Source organism: Haliotis cracherodii, unplaced genomic scaffold, assembly GCF_022045235.1.
Source record: "Haliotis cracherodii isolate W230 unplaced genomic scaffold, xgHalCrac1.p SCAF_1, whole genome shotgun sequence".
Taxonomy (NCBI): Eukaryota; Metazoa; Mollusca; class Gastropoda; order Lepetellida; family Haliotidae; genus Haliotis; species Haliotis cracherodii.
Genome location: NW_027266264.1, coordinates 4,943,110 through 4,966,805, shown reverse-complemented (window position 1 = coordinate 4,966,805; position 23,696 = coordinate 4,943,110). Strand labels below are relative to the sequence as shown.

General features: G+C 42.1%; 2 protein-coding genes across 2 annotated transcripts; both read left to right on the top strand.

Moving 5' to 3' along the window:
• Nucleotides 1-307: 307 nt before the first annotated feature.
• On the top strand, nt 308-805 carry LOC139453914 (inhibitor of apoptosis protein-like). Its single transcript, XM_071235362.1, has one exon. It carries the CDS (start codon nt 308-310, stop codon nt 803-805), a length of 498 nt encoding a protein of 165 aa, XP_071091463.1.
• Nucleotides 806-7,005: 6,200 nt separating this feature from the next.
• LOC139453906 (uncharacterized) lies at nt 7,006-21,367 on the top strand. Its single transcript, XM_071235355.1, has 7 exons — nt 7,006-7,209; nt 9,012-9,938; nt 12,551-13,192; nt 14,379-14,423; nt 16,145-16,195; nt 16,954-17,193; nt 18,946-21,367. Exons 1-7 carry the CDS (start codon nt 7,065-7,067, stop codon nt 19,959-19,961), a joined length of 3,066 nt encoding a protein of 1,021 aa, XP_071091456.1. The 5' UTR covers nt 7,006-7,064; the 3' UTR covers nt 19,962-21,367.
• The last annotated feature ends 2,329 nt before the right edge of the window (nt 21,368-23,696 follow it).

The following is a 23,696-nucleotide window of genomic DNA, read 5'->3' as shown; positions in this document are numbered from 1 at the left end:
AATGAATTAGATTCAAACACCCAGTTTTAGGCTTACAATACAAAAGGACATACAATGGCTCAAATACATGGCCGCAGTAATAAGTGTCGAATGTCTTGAAGTCGTTCATATCTCAGAATAGTGTTGGAAGCGGACATGAATTCGGTTCATTTGCACAAAGCTAACAAGCATCTATAGTAGCCTACATTCCGACACTGTTCAGATTCTTGTGTTATTGAACCACGTTACTCGCTTTTTAAAAGAGTGTTAAAATACTGCATGTGTAATAACTGCATATCGAGTTTTGATTTTCTACAGATAATACAAGATGTCAAGTCCCACGAGACCCGAGCAGCAACACGTGCCGAGAGAGGCGCCGAAGCACCCACAGTACGAAACATACAGCTCACGACTTGAATCTTTTGTCAACTGGCCTGCACGGTACGTCCCGAAAACACCCGAGCAGTTGGCAACAGCCGGGTTCTTCTACATCGGGTCAGCTGACCGGGTCACGTGTTTCCAGTGCGGGATAACTCTGAGAGGCTGGGAGGAAGAACATGACCCTGAGGCCGAACATCAGAGATACTCGGAACACTGTCAGTTTATTAAGAAAACAGAACACATTAGAGATGACCCAAATAACAACCAGTCATGTTTTGGCCTTATCACTCAACTTAACTTCATCGCAAACAAGATTTTCAACACTGACAACACTGTGGCAGCGAAAGATGTCTCAAACTTAGAGGTGAAGGTTTCACCAATAACACGACCAAGCGAAGACAGTGCTACTTTCCTTAAGACCACTGACAAATATGAAGATGATTAAAATGCCATCTCCCAGTAATGCTAATGCACGGAAAAGAAGCACAGGTGAACAATCCAGATTGTGCAGATTGTGCACAAACAGAGATGTCTCTGTCATCTTCCTACCTTGTGGCCATCTTGTCACGTGTTCATCTTGCGCGAACAAAATTGACAAATGCATTGTATGTGAAGCGAACATTCGGGGACGGTCGAACGCCGCTGTGCGCTAGTCTCTCGTCAAGTCACCGAATCACATAACAGGCTCATCTTCCATCGAGTTGTTCCAGGGATTCAATGGCATTCTGGATATCCAACACATCCTGTGAACAGTTTTATTATGAGTGTAGACCACGTTGCATCTTAAATACAAATCCCACTGAGAATTTACAACGGTTCATCCTTTAGTAACAGTCTAATATTACAGTAAACACTGAAATAATTCTAGCTATATCTCATTCCGCTTTCAGAAAGAAACTTTAGCTCCTTAAGATCGGTTAGACCAAACTTACGTTTTAGTAGTAGATTACATTGATCTTATTAGCCAACTATAGCTTTGTGCAAGTTGAAGGTGATTCTAGCCAAGAACAAGATTCCAGTCTGAAGATTTACACTGATTGTAGCCTTTGAGATTATTCTGTGAAAGGGTTATTGATGAAAACTATAAAACCGATTGAGGTGCAAACTGATAGACAACGTCGGCGTTAAACTTACAATTTAATGACATTAAGAAGGTTGCGTCTATTTGTGTGTATCTACGTTGCTTATAAGGAATGACGTTAGGTCTATGTGAACCTCTCACAATGGGTATATCTGTCCTGTTAGATGGAGGTTCCTACATGCGAACTATTAACCTGTCCCCTGTTATGTTGCTTATTAAGGCAGTTTATTAACGTGTACGTTCCCTGTTCTTTACAATGTAATAACCTGTTTCTTCACTGGTAACAAGCATCTACCTCCAACACAGTAACCTGTCATACCTGAATTGGCATTTCTTAAAATAGTTACCGATCTTGGAACCTAAAGGCCTTTCGTTATTAAATCTGAGCTCCCGAACAGTTTAGCCACTGAGACCCTTAGCCACTCAAGCTTTCGAAATATTAGAATTTATTTTTTGGAAAATGTGACAAATTATGCTGATTTCTTTTCGTTATTGTAAATTGATCATAATCTGATAATATGTCATTGCGTCTGAAATGATTTCATAAAAATACAAACTCTATATTTATGAAAGAAATAGATGCGTTGCGTTGAACTTGCGAAATAGACGAGGTATGTCCACTTCTTAACAGGGCATCAAACAAGCAAATATATGTGTATTTGCTCGATATTTGAAATATCTACTCAGTTTATTTTGACGTAATTGGATTCCTTCCAATTATGTTTCTAGGTTTGTCAGCACCATACCCGTGCTCGTGGATTTCACCGAAGTGGTAAACTTCTAAAAACCGGCATCACTTCGGGCTTTCCTCCCAACGCTGCTTTTAACAGTATTCCAGTTATATCGCGGCGTGTCAGCTAAATGTGGGAGGAAAGCCCGAAGTGATGCAGGTCTCAGACGTTTACCACTTCGGTGAAACCCACGAGCACGGGTATGGTGCTGGCGAACTAGAAACATAATCAGGGCGAACCGGGATTCGAACCCACAATCATAGGTTTCTGGCGTGCCCAAGGGACGCAACTCTGCACAGCGAATCGCGGCGCCTTAGACGACTGGGCCACCCGTGCCCCCTTCGCTTTACAGGAAGTTATAAGAATAAGATATAGTAATTTTAAGGATTCGCTCAAAGAATTGTTTTCGATGCAGCCTGCCATTAACTGGCTAGTTTTGTCATTACATGTGCTTCTGTAATTAGGCGCAGATGAAATATCTCTAGGGTTTTCTGTACAGATATCCTACTCCAGTGAAGATCCAGGTTAGAATTGCTCTTCAGTAACTCAAACCTCTCGTAAGAAGAGACTAACCGGATCTGGCACGTTCTTGTGGTTGATGGATGTCATCGTATCCCAACTGCGTAGATCGATGCTCATGATGTCAATCACTGGATTTTCTGGTCAAAACTCGATTATTTACAGACCGCCGTCATATATCTACACTATTACGGAGTGCGCCGTTAAGCAACAAGCACACATATATTTACTCTTTTCACATGCGGTTCTTTTCTTTAATTTCTCTGAAAATAATATGTTATATATGAAATAAATGTAATATACTACCACTGGAAATTTTCTGTTGTGTTTTCATCATAACACGGACGTTGATAGTGATAGGCTGTCAATGAGCACATATACCTTATGAATAAACACTGGATGTAGCGTCATTCAATCGACACATCCTTGTCAGTGCTGACCTACACTCATACTGTCAAATAGTCCCTTGTACACCTACTTGACACTGGTTGGCTACCCGGCACACCGTTGTATTGTGACGTTTCTGAATCGATCTATTTATTCAAGGTGTTAACTATAACCCATATTTACAATTGTAACGTGGATCTAAATATATCTCGAGTTCCCAGTAGGTAGACAGGACATGGAAGAGACGGGTGTCGTGTGTGCTGATGTATGCATAACTAACTAGCACTGACGTACAGGGAAATCATAAGCTGTAGACCGGTAGAGTTACAACTATTGTAGCAGAGAGTTTTGTACAACTTTAGGCAGAATTATGAAATTATGACACTTCTGGGAAAAGCGTATACTCATATTAAGTAGGACCCGGAACCCCTGGACCCTCTGCCCCCATCCACACCTGTTCTTGCTATAAGTAGGAGGGCACGGGTGGCCCAGTCGTCTAAGGCGCCGCGATTCGCTTTGCAGAGTTGCGTCCCTTGGGCACGCCAGAAACCTATAATTGTGGGTTCGAATCCCGGTTCGCCCAGATTATGTTTCAAGGTTTGTCAGCACCATACCCGTGCTCGTGGGTTTCACCGAAGTGGTAAACGTCTGAGACCTGCATCACTTCGGGCTTTCCCCCACATTAAGCTGACACACCGCGATATTACTGGAATAATGTTGCTATAAGTCCACAGAGATCCGGGCCATTGAGAGATTCCCTTTATATAGAAGTTCGATTCCTTGGGAATAGATATTAAAATTCAAAACGCAACCTTAACAGAAAGAGGACGAATTACCATTTCCTCTCGCTTGCCCAAGTGAATGCGTAATAAGTGTATATTCCAAATATATTCCGTATTGCGGGCGGTACTGTTAGAAACGTGTTTCGACTGTTGGTGAGCTTCATTCAGACAAATCTTACTCGGTAGTTGCCAGCTGGATTAACATTTTTTTAAACTCACCTCATCTGTACATGTGTATATATTTCTGTATATGGTTTACCTCCATCAAAACCTGAATTAGAACGTACACATGACAATGCTTCACCTGAAAGAATGATCGCAACGACTGTTTTATCAAACCATGAAAGATGGCTACTCAAGGGTCTACGATCAGTGCTTGAACATGTTAGTACATATAAACACAGGTCATGCTACTCGTCCTGTGAAAGCTTGGAAGTAAATATTTACCTGATGCTGTATTTATTGAATTGTGGATGACAACTTGGAAAAAGCATCAACCCTCGTATCGTAATAATGCCGGAACATTTAGTATTGGGGGATTCTGCATTTGAGCAAACATGTACAGTACAATTGATGGGCGGGCCTGATAAGCGAATTGTTAGCCCGACCTACTTGTACAGTCGATCTGTTACCCGATCGTGCTGCTAGATCGTGAGGTGACAACACTACAGGCAGTGCTTTTTTGTATAGAACAGCTGTGTGTACAAAAATAGACTGGGATTTCCAGGAGTTACCACAAAGCCTCGCGGGTGACCACCATAATAACCTGTCAAGGGCTAAATAAGTTAAATTCAAATAAGTTTATTCATTTATGCGGAAGTTCCTCCTTTATTCAATGACAGTGCACAGAGGCAGTGTAACGTATCCTATAGAGTGTCTATTCAGGAGAGAGCTTCTCCAGAAAGTTGAAATTGTCACCGGGAGACCAGTTCTCCACAGCAACGACTTTGACTAAGACTGAAAATGGCGGTAGTGCTTGTTTCCGGGGCAGGTCTTGAGAACCGTACACTATTTCTCCACGAAAGGTCACAGGGGCCAATTCCTTGTCCTAGGCCCTGTCCTAATGGCGGGGTATATGGGTATTTCATGCTTTTTATTATTACTATATGTCTAGTGTCAAGAAGCAATCTTTTAATTGTCATTTGAAGAAATAACGTTAACGGTTGTTACGACAGAAGTCCGTGGGTTAGAATCCAACATATATGCCGATGTTCCTAGGTTTGTCAGCACCATACCCGTGCTCGTGGGTTCCACAGATGTGATAAACATCTAAGACCTGCATCACTTCAGGCTTTCCTACCACGTCAAGCTAACACACCATGATATAAATGAAATGTTGTTCAAAGCAGGATAAAACGCAAATCACTCACTCATTCCAAGTAACTATACTCTTTAGTTGACACTGATGATATATAAAAGTTGCAGTTCCACTCAGGCCTGTGTGAGAAAAAATACAAAACAAAAGCTTTTTTCCATTCATAATGTCATGAACGTGAAAACAGTTTTTTTTTATTATTATACTTGAATTGGAAGTGTTGTTTTTACCATGTTTACCATGGTAGATTTCAAAATAAGTGGCTATCCTTAGCACTCATGTTGCTTACTTTTTAACATGTATTAAGGACAGTTGAAGAAAGTGTGTGGACGTAGGAGTGAGTGAGTGAGTGAGTATTGTTTTACGCCGCTTTTAGCAATATTCCAGCAATATCACGGCGGGGGACACCAGAAATGGGCTTCACACATTGTACCCATGTCGGGAATCGAACCCGGGTCTTCGGCGTGACGAGCGAACGCTTTAACCACTAGGCTACCCAACCACCCCTGTGAACGAAGTAGCTGTACCCAACTACTTCACTGTCTTACCCAACAAACTTTATTATTTACCTTTTTCAAACGAATAATCGAGGTTTTGAAACGGCATTTACTCGCGTCGTATGCCCGTGATGCTTGGGACTGGGTCGTATAGTCCTGGCCATTTGAGTGAGTACTGTTTTACGCCGCTTTTTGCAATATTCCAGCAATATCACGGCGGGGGACCCCAGAAATGGGTTTGACACATTGTACCCATGTCGGGAATAGGACGCGACGAACGAACACTTAAACCACTTTAGGCTACCCCATGCACCACCCCTCGCCACTTGAATAGAAATATTCACAAATGTCGCAATTTCTGTACATGTGTACACCTGCATTTGATGCACTGCGCGTTATAATCTGGTTGTGTTCTAAAGTCCTCATCGTTGCGTAAAAGATAAATTGACGGTATGACCAAATGTACAACAAATTTGTGAAAAAGGATGGTAATTGAAATATAGACCAATTTGATTTTTGTTTGTTTGTTGTTTAACGCCGCACTCAAGTCCAATTAACTAACATTGTTGACAATTAACGTGAATCTAACACACACATTGAGTTACAGCTATCACTGCATACACTATCAACACGCGCTGAAAGAAAAGGTATGCAGATGTAGTATCTGAAACTGATGACCTTGTGGAATTTACACACGTGCAGCCATATAGAATAATCATACATCATATTGTTGTTAGCGAGCAATCTCAACATCTTTAGCATGGTGTTGGTTCAAGGTGAGAGCCAGTTTGTCTTTGGGGTGGTTGCCCATATTTTCAAGGTCATTTGAAGCACTTGACCAACTACAGTTTGTTATCAGTGCACTGTGCATTTTATTCAAATGCTATCGAAAGCAGGTTGATTTTATATTTCATGGTTACGGAAATCCTTTTCATATTTGCTGTTTGTTAGAGACATATCTGAAGATGAACTTCATATAAAAAATTCAGATAGCATTTGAACGGACTGGATTTTGTGCATATTTTGTGGCAGACATTGAAGTTTTTAATTTTGTCTGTACAAAACTTCAATATATATATCCACTGGATAATCCTTCATACATTTCTTGATGCAGAACATATTTTAGGATGGAAAAAACGCGAAAGTCCTTCCTTCTAAATGGCCCCGTCTATAAATAGGTCGACCAACACGATGGAAAGTTATCGCCCTTTCATATCTTTTCTTCGTGGACTGGTTCTATTTTTAGCTGGGAATTCCCTTCTTAGGCTTTCTATATACATGGGTTACGACAGCTCACTCAAAGCCTCGCCTTGCAGTTACTCAAGCTGAATCACCAGTGTGAGTTATACTCCTACACGGTGGATAGGTTCTTTCTGTGAAACATCTGCAGCGATGTCTGGCACTGTTCTACTAAACTATCGTTCGGAGGACTGGATCGACTGTGCATCTTTCTGGAATACCGCACAGCCACACAAGTCACGCCTCAACTCGGGCCATCTCTCTCAAACATCTCTGACGCCGGATTATCACAATATAGGTGAGTACATGTGCCAGTAGTGTTATCAAATACACTACAATTTAAGTGTCTATTCCTCTCCCTACGTGGATACATGTAACAGTACGATGCCAACGTTACTACGACTCGGTCCTCGTTGTTTCCCTATAGATCTAGCTGTTATTACAAAATTATGAAGCAATTGACGATAGTACATATGTTATTATTATTATTTATTATTATTATGTTTATTATCATTATTATTATTATTGCCACTGCGGAGGTAATTAAACAATTCATTCGGGATAAGCGATGTTTGTGTGGATACGTTGGGCGTGAATGAAGCTATTTATTGATGTACCTCTAGTCTAGTCTGTGGTGTATTCAGCTAGAATATTGCTGAGTTAGCATTAAATAATAAATAAAATCTGGTTTGTATCTCATCAAGCAGAAATGTGATATCAAATTTATTGATAATATATACCATCAGTAACTAGTGCTAACTACCAGTGATGACGAGGCCGCCCCTCCTCTGCTGATGTTGAATCATTTATTTGTGGGCGAGACTTGGTTACCACGACACATATCGATTGCTTGCAAACAAAGGGACGTAACTGCTGCCACCACCGAAGGCTCTATCATTGCATGAACATTATAAATACACATACGGCGAGGGGTGAGAATAGACAACTATTAACAGTGTCAACTCTAGCGTGTCAGCAGATGATCTAGCAGTATGTGTGCGTAGTTATAACGTCATGTGCGTTAATACCACTGAGAGTTACTGTATTTCTAGTCAAGACATAATCTTCAGAATTAGATTAGATCTACACCAAATCATACTGTAACACTAGTTGCAAACACCAGAATACCTGACGGATGAGAACATGTGAGTTTGAATCTCAGATTCACCACTTCTGTTATATTGTTGAAGGATATAAAGCATGGGCGGATACAGCTTTTTTTGAAAGAGGGGTGCACAATTAAGATCTATTTATTGTCTTTGGTGGTAATTTACACAGAAATAAAGATTTTTTTCGAAATAAAGGGGGGGGGGGGGGGGGGGGTGCGCACCCCCGTACCCACCCCCTTCTGTATCCACCCATGTAAAGCCTGATACATGTCTCACGTCTCACACAGTTGATATAGACTGGGGTGTTACTAACTCATATCGACTTGCTCTGATATACTTCCCTGAAAGGCTTCTCAAAAGTCGCCCATGACGCAGCTTGCACGGTTGCCTCCCTTAGCCGTGCCAGGTTCTGCTCGACTGTGGAACCAATCACAGATGCCACTGATCAACCGTACCCTGGGTTACATCAATGGTGGACATCCAAGATCAGCCTACTTGGAGCTTACCTGCTACATAAGACTGACAAATGATATAACTGAAACATTGTAGCGGGGGTAAACCCAACTCACACAATGTGTGTTTACATGTTTTTTCCGCAAAGAACAACCACCACGAAGACTTTCAAAATGAGTAAACGTGCATTGATATGACATTGGAAAATATAAACAGATTTCCCTATTGTTATACTTTTCTGTAAACCATCGCCTTCATTATTGCCACTGCATCTTTGGCCTCTTCATAAGTGAGCGAGTGAGTGAGTATGGTTTTACGCCGCTTTTAGCAATATTCCAGCAATCACGGCAGGGGACACCAAAAATGGGCTTCACACATTGTACCCATGTCGGGAATCGAACCCGGGTCTTCGGCGTGACGTGCGAACGCTTTAACCACTAGGCTACCCGGCCGCCCCCCTCTTCATAAAATGGCATACATGTTATTGTGATGATTATTGAAAGTTTATTGTCATATTACGTTTATTTATTTGTTTCAGGTTATCAACCATCGAGTATGTCCAAAAACGTCACCACGTCATCGTTTAGCCCCTTAGAGGTCAAGTCGAATATCCACACAGAAAACATGAAACAACTTTCTACAGTAGCTCCAAAACACCCACAGTACCAAACATACAGCTCACGTCTAGATTCTTTTGTTGCCTGGCCTATACGGTATGTCCCGAAAACACCCGAGGAGCTGGCATCAGCCGGGTTCTTTTACATCGGGTCAGCTGACCGGGTCACGTGTTTTCATTGTGGAATAACCTTGAGAGACTGGGAAGCAGAACACAGCCCTGTTGCAGAACACAAGAGGTATGCCTCCGACTGTGAATTCTCAAAATTACAGTCATGTGAGTTACTTGGTGGTGATAAAAAGGTCCAAGAGGAGAGTGGACATTCATCTATGGCAGTTGATGAGAATGCTAACTCAAACGTTGACCTTCATATCACGCAAACTAATGACCTTCACCTTGGTGGCGGTGCTTGTGCGGCTTCTGTGGATCCTAACGATTCTGCTATGGCAGACCCATGCCTAGTCGTGGAAGGGAGTGATGACTCCGGGGACACATCAGCTCTCTGTGAAAATCTACAGACTCTATCAATCGAGGTGTGTGATAGGGAGATGCCCTGTGGATCTCCCATGGACATGGAGACGACATCAGACATCACACACTCTCATGCAAGTCAGAAAGAGGTGTCTCAAATATGTAAACCTAAAGCCCTGAGCAAGAAACTGAAGCTTCTGAAGGCCGAAAACAGACGTCTCAAGGAACAGTCCACGTGTAGAGTGTGCAAAAACAACGCTGTGTCCATCCTCTTCCTGCCCTGTGGTCATCTCGTCACGTGCTCAGACTGCGCAGAAAAGGTCCACGCATGTGTGATGTGCGGCAAGACTATTCTTGGAACAGTGAAAACCTTCATTATTTGATCATTTGGAACGCTGTGTACTCTGACCGGGTATATGTATTTTCATTGAGAAATAATGATGGGTAAATGCTCCAGTATAAACTATCCCTTCTGTGATATTATGAACGTCCAGCCGTCCGTCGGTATGTTGAAGACAACATCCCACAAAGATGAACAATTTGCCTTCGTCAGCTACCTGTGATATTACTACACGTGCGCGTGTTGCTTGAAATGGCATCCATATCAAAACTGTACGCAGCATCATTACGATTGAAATGACATCTGCAGGTGTACTGACAGATGTAATAATACATTCAAGAATCTTCACACGATTCTAGACTAAATCAAGAAGTATTGAGTGACAGAATCTTATGATAACCATAATCACATCATCATTGTGAATTGCATGTATCCACATGACATCATACCCTTCTGAATAAGGAGTGCAATAAACTACTTTTTATGAGAATCTGTAATGTTTTACATTTCATCAGAGAGAGAGAGAGGGTGAGGCAAGGAGGGAGAGAGATAGAGAGAGAGAGAGATTAACACAGTATTACATGAGGCCTGGCGGAGAGAGAGAGAGAGAGAGAGAGAGTGAGAGATTAACTTAGTATTACATGAGGGCTGCCGTAGAGGGTGGGTGGGGGGGTTTCGCTCTTTGGCAACTCCGATTATGTTATGCATGTTCCGGGGACAGATTCATATTGGACCGAATCACGTCACACAATGCATAAAACACATATTTCACTGTTTAGATACGGATAAGCTATTAGTCCTGATGTCAGTATATGTACAGTCGTCCATGTAGCTGTGGCAGAAGACAACACCAGCCTTCTACGTGGGCACTGTGTAAAGTAGGGAATGGAATCCGGAACGAGACAAATGGAACATACCCTATTTACAAACAGGTCTCCAGTCTAACTTGCTAAGACAGTTTATAAACAGATGTCACCGAGGTATGGCAGATTAGCTAAGGATCGTGGTGTCAGCTTCTCTCCTCTGCCATTCCCCACACCAGTACTGAGGGAGAAGGGACATATCTAGATGTTAATATACAACACAGAAGATCAGTGGAATGACTTTAGATAATCTAATGAAAAGAATACCACGTGAAGAACATAATATATATTCTGGTTTATTATTTTTATTTGCATCATGTTTATCATCATCCAAAAAACGCAATGCATAATGACTAGTATCTATTATCACAACTCTTACTGAAGTCTCTGCTGCAGTTGGGAAGATTGTTTACTTGTACTGTCAATACATTTCCGGTAATTATATCAATAAGGGTATGTACAACACAAGGTTTATTTTCATTGTGGGATATATTCCATTTTATCTCATTCCAAATTCCATTGCAGTATTCCAATCCAAATTCCAGTCCATATTTTTACACTAAGCCCGTACTATGATCATCAAGGAAACTGATAGGTGAAAAAAAGATGTCCCGTCATTGCCAACTGGTCTAACCGTGCTCTGGTCTGACTCAGCGTCGGTTTTTAGCTGTTGTATGATAACAATACAGTTAGTTAATGGACAAATGGAGCTATGGTTTAAGGTTGTTTATGTTGGAGATGCAGGCCACATAACGTTACCGGATTGTCACAAAGTCGCGTTTCCTTTCGCTTCCTCGTACATTCGAAAATCCCGGTGTCCCATTTGTATAAGCGTTATATGACGTGGCGCTATATATAGTATAGTTTTGTTTTTTCCAGTTTTTCTTCAGTAATGAGGCTATGATAGTTTAACAACTGGGCAGATACGTTCTGGGTTTTCCCATACGTTTATGGCTTCGCATTCAGTATTATGGCTGTAACATTGCACAGTGGCTGTAACATTGCACAGAATACAACTTCCCTCAACCACAATCACTGAACGATGCCTATATCTCATTCTGTAATATGCGCATGATAACAAACATTGTTTTTTTGCATGCGGACGGTACATCGTTAAATGTCAATAGTAAGCCTTTAGGACAAAAAAGCGCCTTCAAAATTAGATTTTACGGAGACGTAAAAACGTGTAATTAAGAAAGTACTTAAAGGTATGCATTGTTCAGATATCGCGCATGTGCTTATTCTTTCATGTATAAGAATACGTTCATTAGAAATATATTATAAATCTGCATGGTTAGTGAGGGAATGATTAGCTAGTCCTCGATAAATAGTTCTCTATAAGACAGCAACGCCAGGCACAGAACAACCAGTCACGATTACCTGCCGAAACAGAAGTCAACCTTGTGTATAGGAGGCCATTCGGGCCAAAAATACCAAGTTGAAATATACGACAAAAGTACGTCAAATGTAATGAATAATGAATGAATGTTTCAAATAAAAGTAATTGTTTACATACAAATGATGAATTCAACATACAAAATGATACCAATGAACACCTCGCAAACAAAAGACGTTAAAAGTAAAGAAAGAACAATGTGGACTCAAGAACGTCAGTGCACAAAAAGGACACTAAAGATAAAGAAGGCCAGATGGCGCTGCAATTTGTAAAACGCTCGAGTCCAGACATGATGACAACAAGGCATTACACAGTTTTATATAACGTGCCAAAGATGCGGGACATACTCTCAATTTTGATTTTGTTGATGGTTCATTACTGCTGGGTACAGATATAAGTGTCAAAGAGCGAAGTGTCATATCAAATCGGCCCAGACTAAGTTTTTCAGGGAGAAGCTATCTGAACGACCACTGCATCGAGTTAACGTGCAGTGTGTTGGGAAGATCGGCAGGCCTGAAAAGTGAGACGGCTGGCCTGAAAAGTGAGACGGCAGGCCTGAAAAGTGAGACGGCAGGCCTGAAAAGGGAGACGGCAGGCCTGAAAAGGGAGACGGCAGGCCTGAAAAGTGAGACGGCAGGCCTGAAAAGTGAGACGGCAGGCATGAAAAGGGAGACGGCAGGCCTGAAAAGTGAGACGGCAGGCATGAAAAGGGAGACGGCAGGACTGAAAAGTGAGACGGCAGGACTGAAAAGGGAGACGGCAGGCCTGAAAAGTGAGACGGCAGGCATGAAAAGGGAGACGGCAGGACTGAAAAGTGAGACGGCAGGCCTGAAAAGGGAGACGGCAGGCCTGAAAAGTGAGACGGCAGGCATGAAAAGGGAGACGGCAGGACTGAAAAGGGAGACGGCAGGCCTGAAAAGGGAGACGGCAGGACTGAAAAGGGAGACGGCAGGCCTGAAAAGGGAGACGGCAGGCTTTCCGTTTACTCATGGCCAGTCGCTAGAGATGTCAATGAAAGATTTTGCATCAAAATGTAATATGAAATGGAGATTGTGCAATGAATTTAATGAGACTGCCCACCATACTGTCAGTGTATGTCCAGCTTTGGCACAGATACAGAATCTTAGGCGACTTGATGGCGTGGCTTGATACTTATATTACCGTCTTCGCCATACTTGTGGTTTTTTTTGCGACCCACAATATGTAGAGGGCGTCATGGAAAATGATACAAAAATACAAAATTGTTGGAATAGGCCCGTATACAGCTTCCGACCTATCCAGGCCAAGAAACCTGATCTTGTCCTTTTTGATAAATCCAATAAAATCATTTATATTATTTAATTTACTGTCCCTTTTGACACTAATGTGATTCACAAGATTGATTAAAAACATGACAAATATGCGGACCTTGCTTTCAAAATGTCTAGCTTGCATCTCAAGTATCAATTGTCCGACTCCCCATTGTTCTCGGTGCCTTAGGTTTGGTAAACAGATAAACATATACTGAAACATATTCTAAAGGTAGAATTGTTATATTGATTGATGTTAAATACCTAAGTGTTGCACATGCTTATATTTCTTATACTCGCACATACAACACAATGCAGTTAATTATTTACAGGTTGCCTGTGAAGATCCGGGTTAGAAATGATCTTCAGCAACCCACAGGACAGGATCAGGTGGTCAGACTCGCTGACTTGGTTGATGCATGTCGTCGTATCCCATTACGTGGATCGATGTTCATGCTGCCAGTCGCTGGGATGTCTGGTCGTGATTATTTACAGACCGCTGTCCTAAGGTTGGAAAATTGCTGAGTGAGGCCTTAAACAACAAGCAAACAAACAAACAACACAAATTACAAGTTTGTTTGTGCCAAATTATGATGTCGTGTAGTGCGGTCAATTCGCGCTGTATATACTCAAAATGCCAATATGAAAAGATTTGTTCTTAGTCCTGGAAGCAAGGATGATTTTAAAAAAAATCATTTAGGAATATACATTTTGATAAATTTTAAAAAACATCTTCACAAATTTATATTTTACAGAGATATGGCCCTATTTCATCTTGTAAACATTGTTTACACTACATTAGCGCAAATGGGGATACGTTTTCTCAGATACCACTATAAATGATATTTTAATAGATCATTAAGTGATGAATATGTTAATATCAAATTTGAAAGAATGATCATTTACAGAGTTATGGCGGCTGTTTTTCAGCCAGAGTGCAAGACCTTGTTACTCCCAAACGGGGGTCAGCATGTGGTTAGATGTTCAAAGGGTTGTTGAAATCATGATAAGTAAGTGTTAATGAAAAGAAGTATTAAACACAATCCACAATCCACTTTTGATTTCTCCGTGTTTGCGGTTCCGTGGGCGGAGGGGGCGGTCAGGTAGCCTAGTGGTTAAAGCGTTTGCACGTCACGCCGAAGACCCGGGTTCGATTCCCGACATGGGTACAATGTGTGAAGCCCATTTCTGGTGACCCCCGCCGTGATATTGCTGGAATATTGCTAAAAGCGGCGTAAAACCAAACTCACTCACTCACTCACTCACTCCGCGTGGGCGGTACTGTTAACCTACACAAGACTGCCTTCTCAATATTGCGTTATACAACCTTAGTGACCCTTCACTGTTTATTAACTTTTGCATATCCCAAGCTTGCGGCTTCCTTGTTGAACTCATTCATTTGCGCACTCCCATAATCTGAAAATGGTCACAAATTTTGGAGCAAGTGACTACGACAATTGCCCCAAATAAAACTAACTTACTTAGTTGATACACTTGTTACATGAGACCCTTGTCTCCCACATGATATTATTGTTATTTTTTAAATTGTTTTAAATAAGTAATAGAATGTTTGTTTGTTTGTTTGTTGATTAACACCGCACACAGCAATATTCCCGCTATATGAAGCGGTCTGTAAATAATCGAGTTTGGACCAGTCAATCCAGTGGTTGACACCATGAGCATCGATCTAGGCATTTGGGATACGATGACTTGCATCAACCAAGCCTGACCACCCGATCCCGTTAGTCGCCTCTTATGACAAGCATAGTCGTCGCCTGAGTTGCTGAAGATCTATTCTCTACCCGGATCTTCACAGGTAATAAGTAGTAGTAAGTATTGTCACTGTCACTCGGAGAAGGAGATAGCGGACTTACGTCCAGAAATTACAATTGTTCAGATTCCGCCGAACTCTCAAGAGAGCCAGCCCAGTTCTCGAAAGGGTAAGACAAACCCAGCGGAAGGGTATCCCTTCACTCTGGTCACCAGAAAATCTGTCCCAAAAAAGAGCCAAAATGACTTATAGTCAAGCCACAGTTAATGTATCTGACCGTCCTCAGGACAGATTCACGTTCTCTGGAACTTAAAACAAAGAAAAAATCGATATAAATGCTCTCTGGGCCCAAGGCATGCTTAAACAAAAACAGCCTCAATTCAGCCCACCCAAGGCTAATTTCGAACAGAAAAGACTGTCAGAGTCGAAGACACAACAGAATAAAAGATCACAAAACAAATGGGGTCTTTATGCGCAGACTTCTCCCAAGATCTTAATAAAATACATGATATTGCCAAAGAGCTGAAGCAAAAAGTACTATTAGAATAAAAGTGTGGAAGATTGGTTGGTTGGTTGGTTTATTGTTTAACGCCGCACTCGGCAATATTCCAGCTATATGACGGCGGTCTGTAAATAATCGAGTCTGGACCAGACAATCCAGTTATTAATATCATGAGCTTCGATCCACGCAATTGGGATCGATGAAATGCATCAACCAAGTCAGCGAGCCTGACCACCCGATCCCGTTAGTCGCCTCTTACGACAAAGCATAGCCGCCTTTTACAACAAGCATGGGTTGCTGAAGATTTATTCTACCCTGGATCTTCACGGGTCAAGTGTGGAAGAAGTGTGGCAGAGGCTACGTTGGTGTCGGAGACAACAATACAAAAGTAATTAACAGGCTTTATCCTGTGACTCTTGTCAGGAATGGTCATCCAGTTTGAGTTGGAGTGGCACTTCGAAGGTACTCCAAAAGGTATATCCATTTTCACTAACATTTGGGGCCATTTTCACCAAATTGTCTGGGGCCATTTACCCCGATTTATTGTTCAAAGTTTCTGTTTGTCATTTTTCTAATTATTAATGTGTTGCAGCCATCAAAATTTTTTTTTTTTTTTTTGCAAATCCCAAGTCTACTCCTACAAAGCTGCCCTACTCCAATGTAAAGTTTTAAACTTTACAAAATACGCAAGACAACGAAGAAATTAGAAACCCCCAACTGGTGTAACAAAGTCAAATCAAATAATGAATTAACTTCACCATTCGATGACCAAAATATCCACACTTTCGTACTTGACGAAAACCCTGGCAAACACTCTCACACGGGGCGCTTATTATACTTTGACAAATACAATGTGACAGGAAAACCACAGGAGCTCGTTATTGGGCAGTAAATGCCAAATATATACCCCATGTGAACTACCCCCATACCCTCTAAGTTCTCTACTTATTGGTCATTAAAAAAAATATATACCCCCTATAAATAAGTTCTCTATTTATATATTGTTGGGTATATATTTTTATTTACTGACTAGGGAAAACCCTAACGTTGCACTAAATATAGATGGGGAAAACCCATTCCCGCAGAAAAAGACCCGAGCTCCTCATAGCGATAGCCCGTTCGCGGAGCTATCTACACTGAGAGTGTAACGAAGGTGTCACGCGCTGTGAAGGAGCTTGAGACAGGTCTGTGTCGGGTTCGTTGTGAGTATGCGCAGATGTTTAGAAGATAACACGACGCAGAGAAGTTGGGAACCGACCGACATGGTGATACTCGCTGCGAGTTAAACTACATAATGGAACATGGGGAAATACAGACGGACGGACATAGCGGGAATGTCCTGGGTGATCTGGTTGGCTATAGTACAACAGTTCCCGAGAGCGACAGCTTCAAGGGAAGGTTGGAAACATTTGCCTCCAAGCCAAATATCAAGGAAAACCGCGTACTTGCCCTGGCTGGGTTTTGTTACACAGGTGAGACCACTAAAACAAATTAATTGTTCGCCTTTTATTTGTGGAATATTATGCCGTGTGATACTTGTATATATATGCCCAGCAATCGATTTGATTAAACGTAAAGAAAAGAAAAACAACAGCTAGTATCACGTCGAGTCCACGACGGATAACATTTGTCATTTGACTAAATGACGGATAACATTTATGTTGTAAAGTCTGTTGTAAATATATTTAAAATCTCATTTTTTAGAATGCATAGTATGTAAATATGTCTCAGCTTATTGCGATAAATGCAAAGTTTTATACGTAACTTTATTCCTATATAAAGGCATGATACTGCTTATCGACCTCTCTAATATTTATTCATGACCCCGAGGTCTTCTACAGTATTCTGATATGAAATTCCGTCCTCATGGACAGAAAATAACAATACTGGCATGTGTTTTGTGTCTTTAGCTTTCTTATGTGTATTGTATGCGTAGATGGTTATGCTAAGGCTTTTAATTAAACTATCTGGTTAAAGTACAATTCACAGTCAACACAATGTACTGGCAAATTCTATACCGTTTGTAGGATAATGTTAAACCTCACGTCACATGACCTCATTTTATCTGTATGAGGTATACGTGAGGTCTATATATATATATATATATAGCTACATCTGGTGTAGGACCGGTGTACAAGACTGATTACATTTCTGAAATGAAAATATGTTTAGACCGTTGATTAGTTGCAGGTGAGGGTGAGTGAACCATATGAGAGTCCCATAATGGCATGAGAATTATTTCTTGTTTTCCACACTTTTTCAAATTTTGGAACAGGTGATTTACACGTTTTAAAACAGTTGATCTAAATACCAAATTCAAAAACACATGTAGTGGTACCATACTGTACACTCTAAGTTAGCTTTCACCATCCCTTTATGTAGATTTTACTATTGGTCGAGAAAAAAACGATAGTGGGAAGGTGAGAGGGGTTTGGGCAGAGATCGCCAAAATTTATGGGGTGGGGTGGGGTTGGCTGCATCAAAAGACACGTACAGTTCCATTACTTTAAATAGTCAAGCTTGAAAATTTGAACATTTTTTAGGAGTCATGAAAAAATGTTACATACATCCCCAATCCCCCTTACAATAATGGACCAGTCAGTAAGTGTTGGGCTAAATGGGCATGCCAAAGAAACACGATCCCCAGTGCACAGAAGCCCTGAATATAAAAAAAACAACCAAACTATCACTTGTTTTATTGTGTCACTTAGTGAGTGAGTTTGGTTTTACGCCGCTTTTAGCAATATTTCTGCAATATCACGAAGGGGGACACCAGAAATAAGCTTCACACATTGTACTGATGTCAGGAATTGTTATGTCACTTAGACATGTTATGTCATGGTTACATTAACTGCTGATAATAGATAACAAGAAAGAGTGCTCTAAATATATCTAGTTTTCTAACACCTTTACAACAGATTATTTGCAAATCATTGATTGCATTTTCAAAATTTGAACTCATTCCCCCAAAATTGTAGTGTCACCATGCACTGAATCATGAGGTTACCTATTACCCTTTGGCGACTACCTTTTGCTCACATCATGTATCAAAAAGTCGTTTTGCGACCACTTCTTGTCAGATCTTTCTGATGGCTACAATTTTTTCAAATACACTGTTTCTTTTCCACTTTGAGATTTTTGTCATCATAACATCTATCACAAAGTACTTATTTATAGTATTGTTATGGAATACTCAAGCTAAATCATCTCTTTTCCACATCCAGCTCCAGACAGGGTCGAATGCAGCCACTGTGGTCTTCAGCTGCATCTGACCGGCCAGCTCGACAATGTCCTGCAGGAGCACCTAAGGTCCAAACCCAACTGCCCCTCCATCAGCAAACTGTCCAACACTGGCCCCAGGACACCCCCCAAGCATCCCGAGTACCGGGAGGCTGCTGCTAGGCTTGATTCCTTCACATCTTGGCCGACAGCGTATGTTCCTCAGTCCCCAGAGAGTCTTGTGGCTGCAGGGTTCTACTACATCGGCTCAGCCGACAGAGTCACATGTTTCCAGTGTGGAATAACCTTGAGGGACTGGGATGTAGGTCACGACCCTATGACAGAGCACCGGGAGTACTCTCCCAATTGTGAGTTCATCAGTACACCTGACTTGAACCAACTTGGAGTTGCCCGAAGGGTAACTTCTGACCTTGACATTGATGCAGTTGCCAGTGCTTCACTTGGTAACCTTGACCTTCAAGGTGATTGTAGTGGTCTGCCAGGTACAGATGGCAGTTTTGATGATGTTGAGCTGGAGGTGAGGGAAATGGGGTTCCCTGCTGATAAGATCCGTAGGGCGAAGGATGTGTTTTTGAGGAGACATGGGAGGTCCTGTGAGAATACCTCTGAGCTTGTAGACTGTATCCTAACTCTGGGCAATGACAAGTCTAATAATGAAGAGAAATTAACCACCAAAATTCCATTCATTGTTTCAAATTGTCAGAGTTCCTTTAGAGACGAAGGTCCTGTGTCATCCCCTGTCAAGGAAATGGTCAACTCTGATTCTGGAATAAAACCACCAAAGTCTCCAAAGTCTAAGGTGAAGAATGCTCCCCTGTTGTCAGAGAATAAACGTCTTCGTGAGCAGAGGCTGTGTCGAGTCTGTCGCAAGAGGGACGTCTGCACACTGTTCCTTCCCTGCGGCCATCTTGTTACGTGTGATTCATGTGCAGAAAAAGTTGATGATTGCGTTCTTTGTAACAAGACCATCATGGGAACAGTGAAGACATATCTCACGTAGGTCAAAGCAAGAGGTCTTCCAAAGGACTTATTGTTTGTTTTGCCTTAGAGGAACATAGTACCAATACACACTATTTCTGAGATGGATGACACTCCCACAGATACACTCTTCACCTACTAACTAGTGCTTGGATGTCAAAGTAGCTAAACACTGAAAGCCAGAACAGACTATGATGTGCAGAGGTCAAAATTTGAACACAGTGACCCAATACTATCATATATAATGGAGACTGCCATGTTTTTGACAACTGTGATCCTATGTCCTAATATATAACTGGGATGACATCCATGGATCAAACTAATAACAATCAAATCAACATCTGTGTACCAGCATGGGTGGGGTGTGGTACAGAGGTATTTCTGAAGGTACTTCTGTACAATAACCTTGTATATTACACGGTACCAACGAAGTGTGTTATACCATCCCCCACAGATGCTTGGACTTTCACATTTGGAAAATATAGGCGTATTGAATGTATAAATGAATACTAAAAACATTGGTATCTTAATGAAACCATGCTATCTATAAGAAACCTGTGATATATTTGACATATCAACTAGCCTATTAGTCACTTGTGTTTCTAGTAGTATACAGCACATTTTCAGTGTTGGAGAACTTATTTAACCTTGGGTACTGGTATCATAGCTGCCCATAACAAAGTCAAGTGATAGTTGTTCACAATGGTGTACTGAAAAGATTAGAACAATACAAAATGTTTCTTGAGCATGTTGAGCATGTCAAGACGATTTCTCACAAAAAGTTAAACATGGATCATGACTGAACACACTAGCCTGTAACCTTGAGCCAATTTCACGTTCAGCAAAACAAATCTGAGAATTTGATCACGCAATTCACTAATTGTGTATGTCCGTCCTAATCATTTTCCAATACTTAACCCGGGGTAAAACTGACAATTACCTGACTTGTACACAATTTTGTGACCTACCCTGCCAGTCCAGCTAGTTGGGAACTGAATGACCACGGCTGGCGAAGTAAAACTGACAATTACCTGACTTGTACACAATTTTGTGACCTACCCTGCCAGTCCAGCTAGTTGGGAACTGAATGACCACGGCTGGCGGAGTAAAACTGACAATTACCTGACTTGTACACAATTTTGTGACCTACCCTGCCAGTCCAGCTAGTTGGGAACTGAATGACCACGGCTGGCGAAGTAAAACTGACAATTACCTGACTTGTACACAATATCGTGACCTACCCTGCCAGTCCAGCTAGTTGGGAACTGAATGACCACGGCTGGCGGAGTAAAACTGACAATTACCTGACTTGAACACAATTTTGTGACCTACCCTGCCAGTCCAGCTAGTTGGGAACTGAATGACCACGGCTGGCGAAGTAAAACTGACAATTACCTGACTTGTACACAATATCGTGACCTACCCTGCCAGTCCAGCTAGTTTGGAGCTGGTTGACCACGGCTGGCGGAGTAAAACTGACAATTACCCGACTTGTACACAATATCGTGACCTACCCTGCCAGTCCAGCTAGTTTGGAGCTGGTTGACCACGGCTGGCGGAGTAAAACTGACAATTACCTGACTTGTACACAATATTGTGACCTACCCTGCCAGTCCAGCTAGTTTGGAGCTGGTTGACCACGGCTGGCTGGGTGGGAACAGAGCTGTACAACTCAGTACCAAGACTAGTGTGGGATCATCACCCAGAAGACACTAGCTCTAATGACAACTTTAGATGTGAAAGGACAGTTTTTGTTGTCCATGATTTGGCTGGAATAGTGTAAATCCAGTTCTTCTAGACTTGTACTAGATCATCTTCCCGAGGCAAGGGAGTTAACAGATTATAAAAGTCCATTTTTCATCCTTGCCAACTAGGCTGGAATTGCAGAGTTACATTTTGGCTGGACTAACAAGTCTAAGTATACATGGTATAACAAACCAGACACCCAGTTTGTAAACAACACGGATTTCAACCTGCAGATTTCGGTCAACTGAAGGATTTGCAAAGTAATGTGTACCGACAACTGGACATTGACAGATATTTTGCAAATCTTTTCATGTTTTTAATCAAGGTGCTCAAGTGATTTGATGCACTTCGTGAGGTAGGTCCATTTGGAATCTGATTGGTCAATAGGAAGGACATAACTCATAATAGCCACTGAAGGTGCTATGATCGAGTCTGGGAATTCCAGCCTGGTTAGGCAAGGATGGGAACTAATGCCCTTTTCTCAGGAAGATGGTACTAGCTCTGTGTCTGACATCCTCCTTCCTACCTCAGTGTGTTCCCATGGTGTTGATGTTCACATCATGACAGTCAGTTTAGTTCAATTTCTTGAAACTACAGTATGTATACTGATAAGACATGCATGTCTGTTATCCAAATTTTATTGTAATGGTACTTCTTTTCTGAAAGCTTTTGCCTCCCCATGTTTCCATGGTTACAGGGTGTGTGTTAATGTCAGGGATGATCTGAAGATGGACAGAACATGTGTTTACTGGAATACATTTGCTTCGCTCCTATTACAAGTTTTAACAGACAAGTTCCATTGTATCACATCTGTCCTGTCTTCTGCATTTATGGGTGGAGGTTGTCCCAACACAATCAGGGCCTCCTGGATGATGTTCTGGCAGTGGTGCTATAAACACAATCAGGGCCTCCTGGATGATGTTCTGGCAGCGATGCCATTGACACAATCAGGGCCTCCTGGAAAATGTACTGTCAGCGGTGTTGTCCCGACACAATCAGGGCCTCCTGGCAGTGATGTGATTAACACAATCAGGGCTTCCTGGACGATGTTCTGGCAGCGGTGTTGTCCCAACACAATCAGGGCCTCCTGGACGATGTACTGGTAGCAGTGTTGTCCGGACACAATCAGGGCCTCCTGGACGATGTACTGGTAGCAGTGTTGTCCGGACAAAATCAGGGCCTCCTGGATGATGTTCTGGCAGCGGTGTTGTCCCAACACAATCAGGGCCTCCTGGACGATGTACTGGTAGCAGTGTTGTCCGGACACAATCAGGGCCTCCTGGATGATGTTCTGGCAGCAGTGTTGTCCCAACACAATCAGGGCCTCCTGGGCGATGTACTGGTAGCTGTGTTGTCCGGACACAATCAGGGCCTCCTGGACGATGTACTGGTAGCTGTGTTGTCCGGACACAATCAGGGCTTCCTGGACGATGTACTGGCAGCGGTGTTGTCCCAACACAATCAGGGCCTCCTGGACGATGTACTGGTAGCAGTGTTGTCCGGACACAATCAGGGCCGCCTTGGACGATGCACTGGTAGCTGTGTTGTCCGGACACAATCAGGGCCTCCTGGACGATGTACTGGTAGCAGTGTTGTCCGGACACAATCAGGGCTTCCTGGATGATGTACTGGCAGCGGTGTTGTCCCAACACAATCAGGGCCTCCTGGACGATGTACTGGTAGCTGTGTTGTCCGGACACAATCAGGGCCTCCTGGACGATGTACTGGTAGCAGTGTTGTCCCGACACAATCAGGACCTCCTGGACGATGTACTGGTAGCAGTTTTGTCCGGACACAATCAGGGCCTCCTGGACGATGTACTGGTAGTGATGATTCTGTGGTGAGAATAGGCAACAGTGATTGACAAGACACTAGTAAGTGTATACCCATGCCTAGGCTTGCTTTGCTACAGAATCCATTTTACACCCCAGTGTTCTGCTGTAGCATGAACATGTTGTTTCTAGGTGTTCGGTATCCAGATAAATTCAACAGCCATGTCCAAAATCTTCCT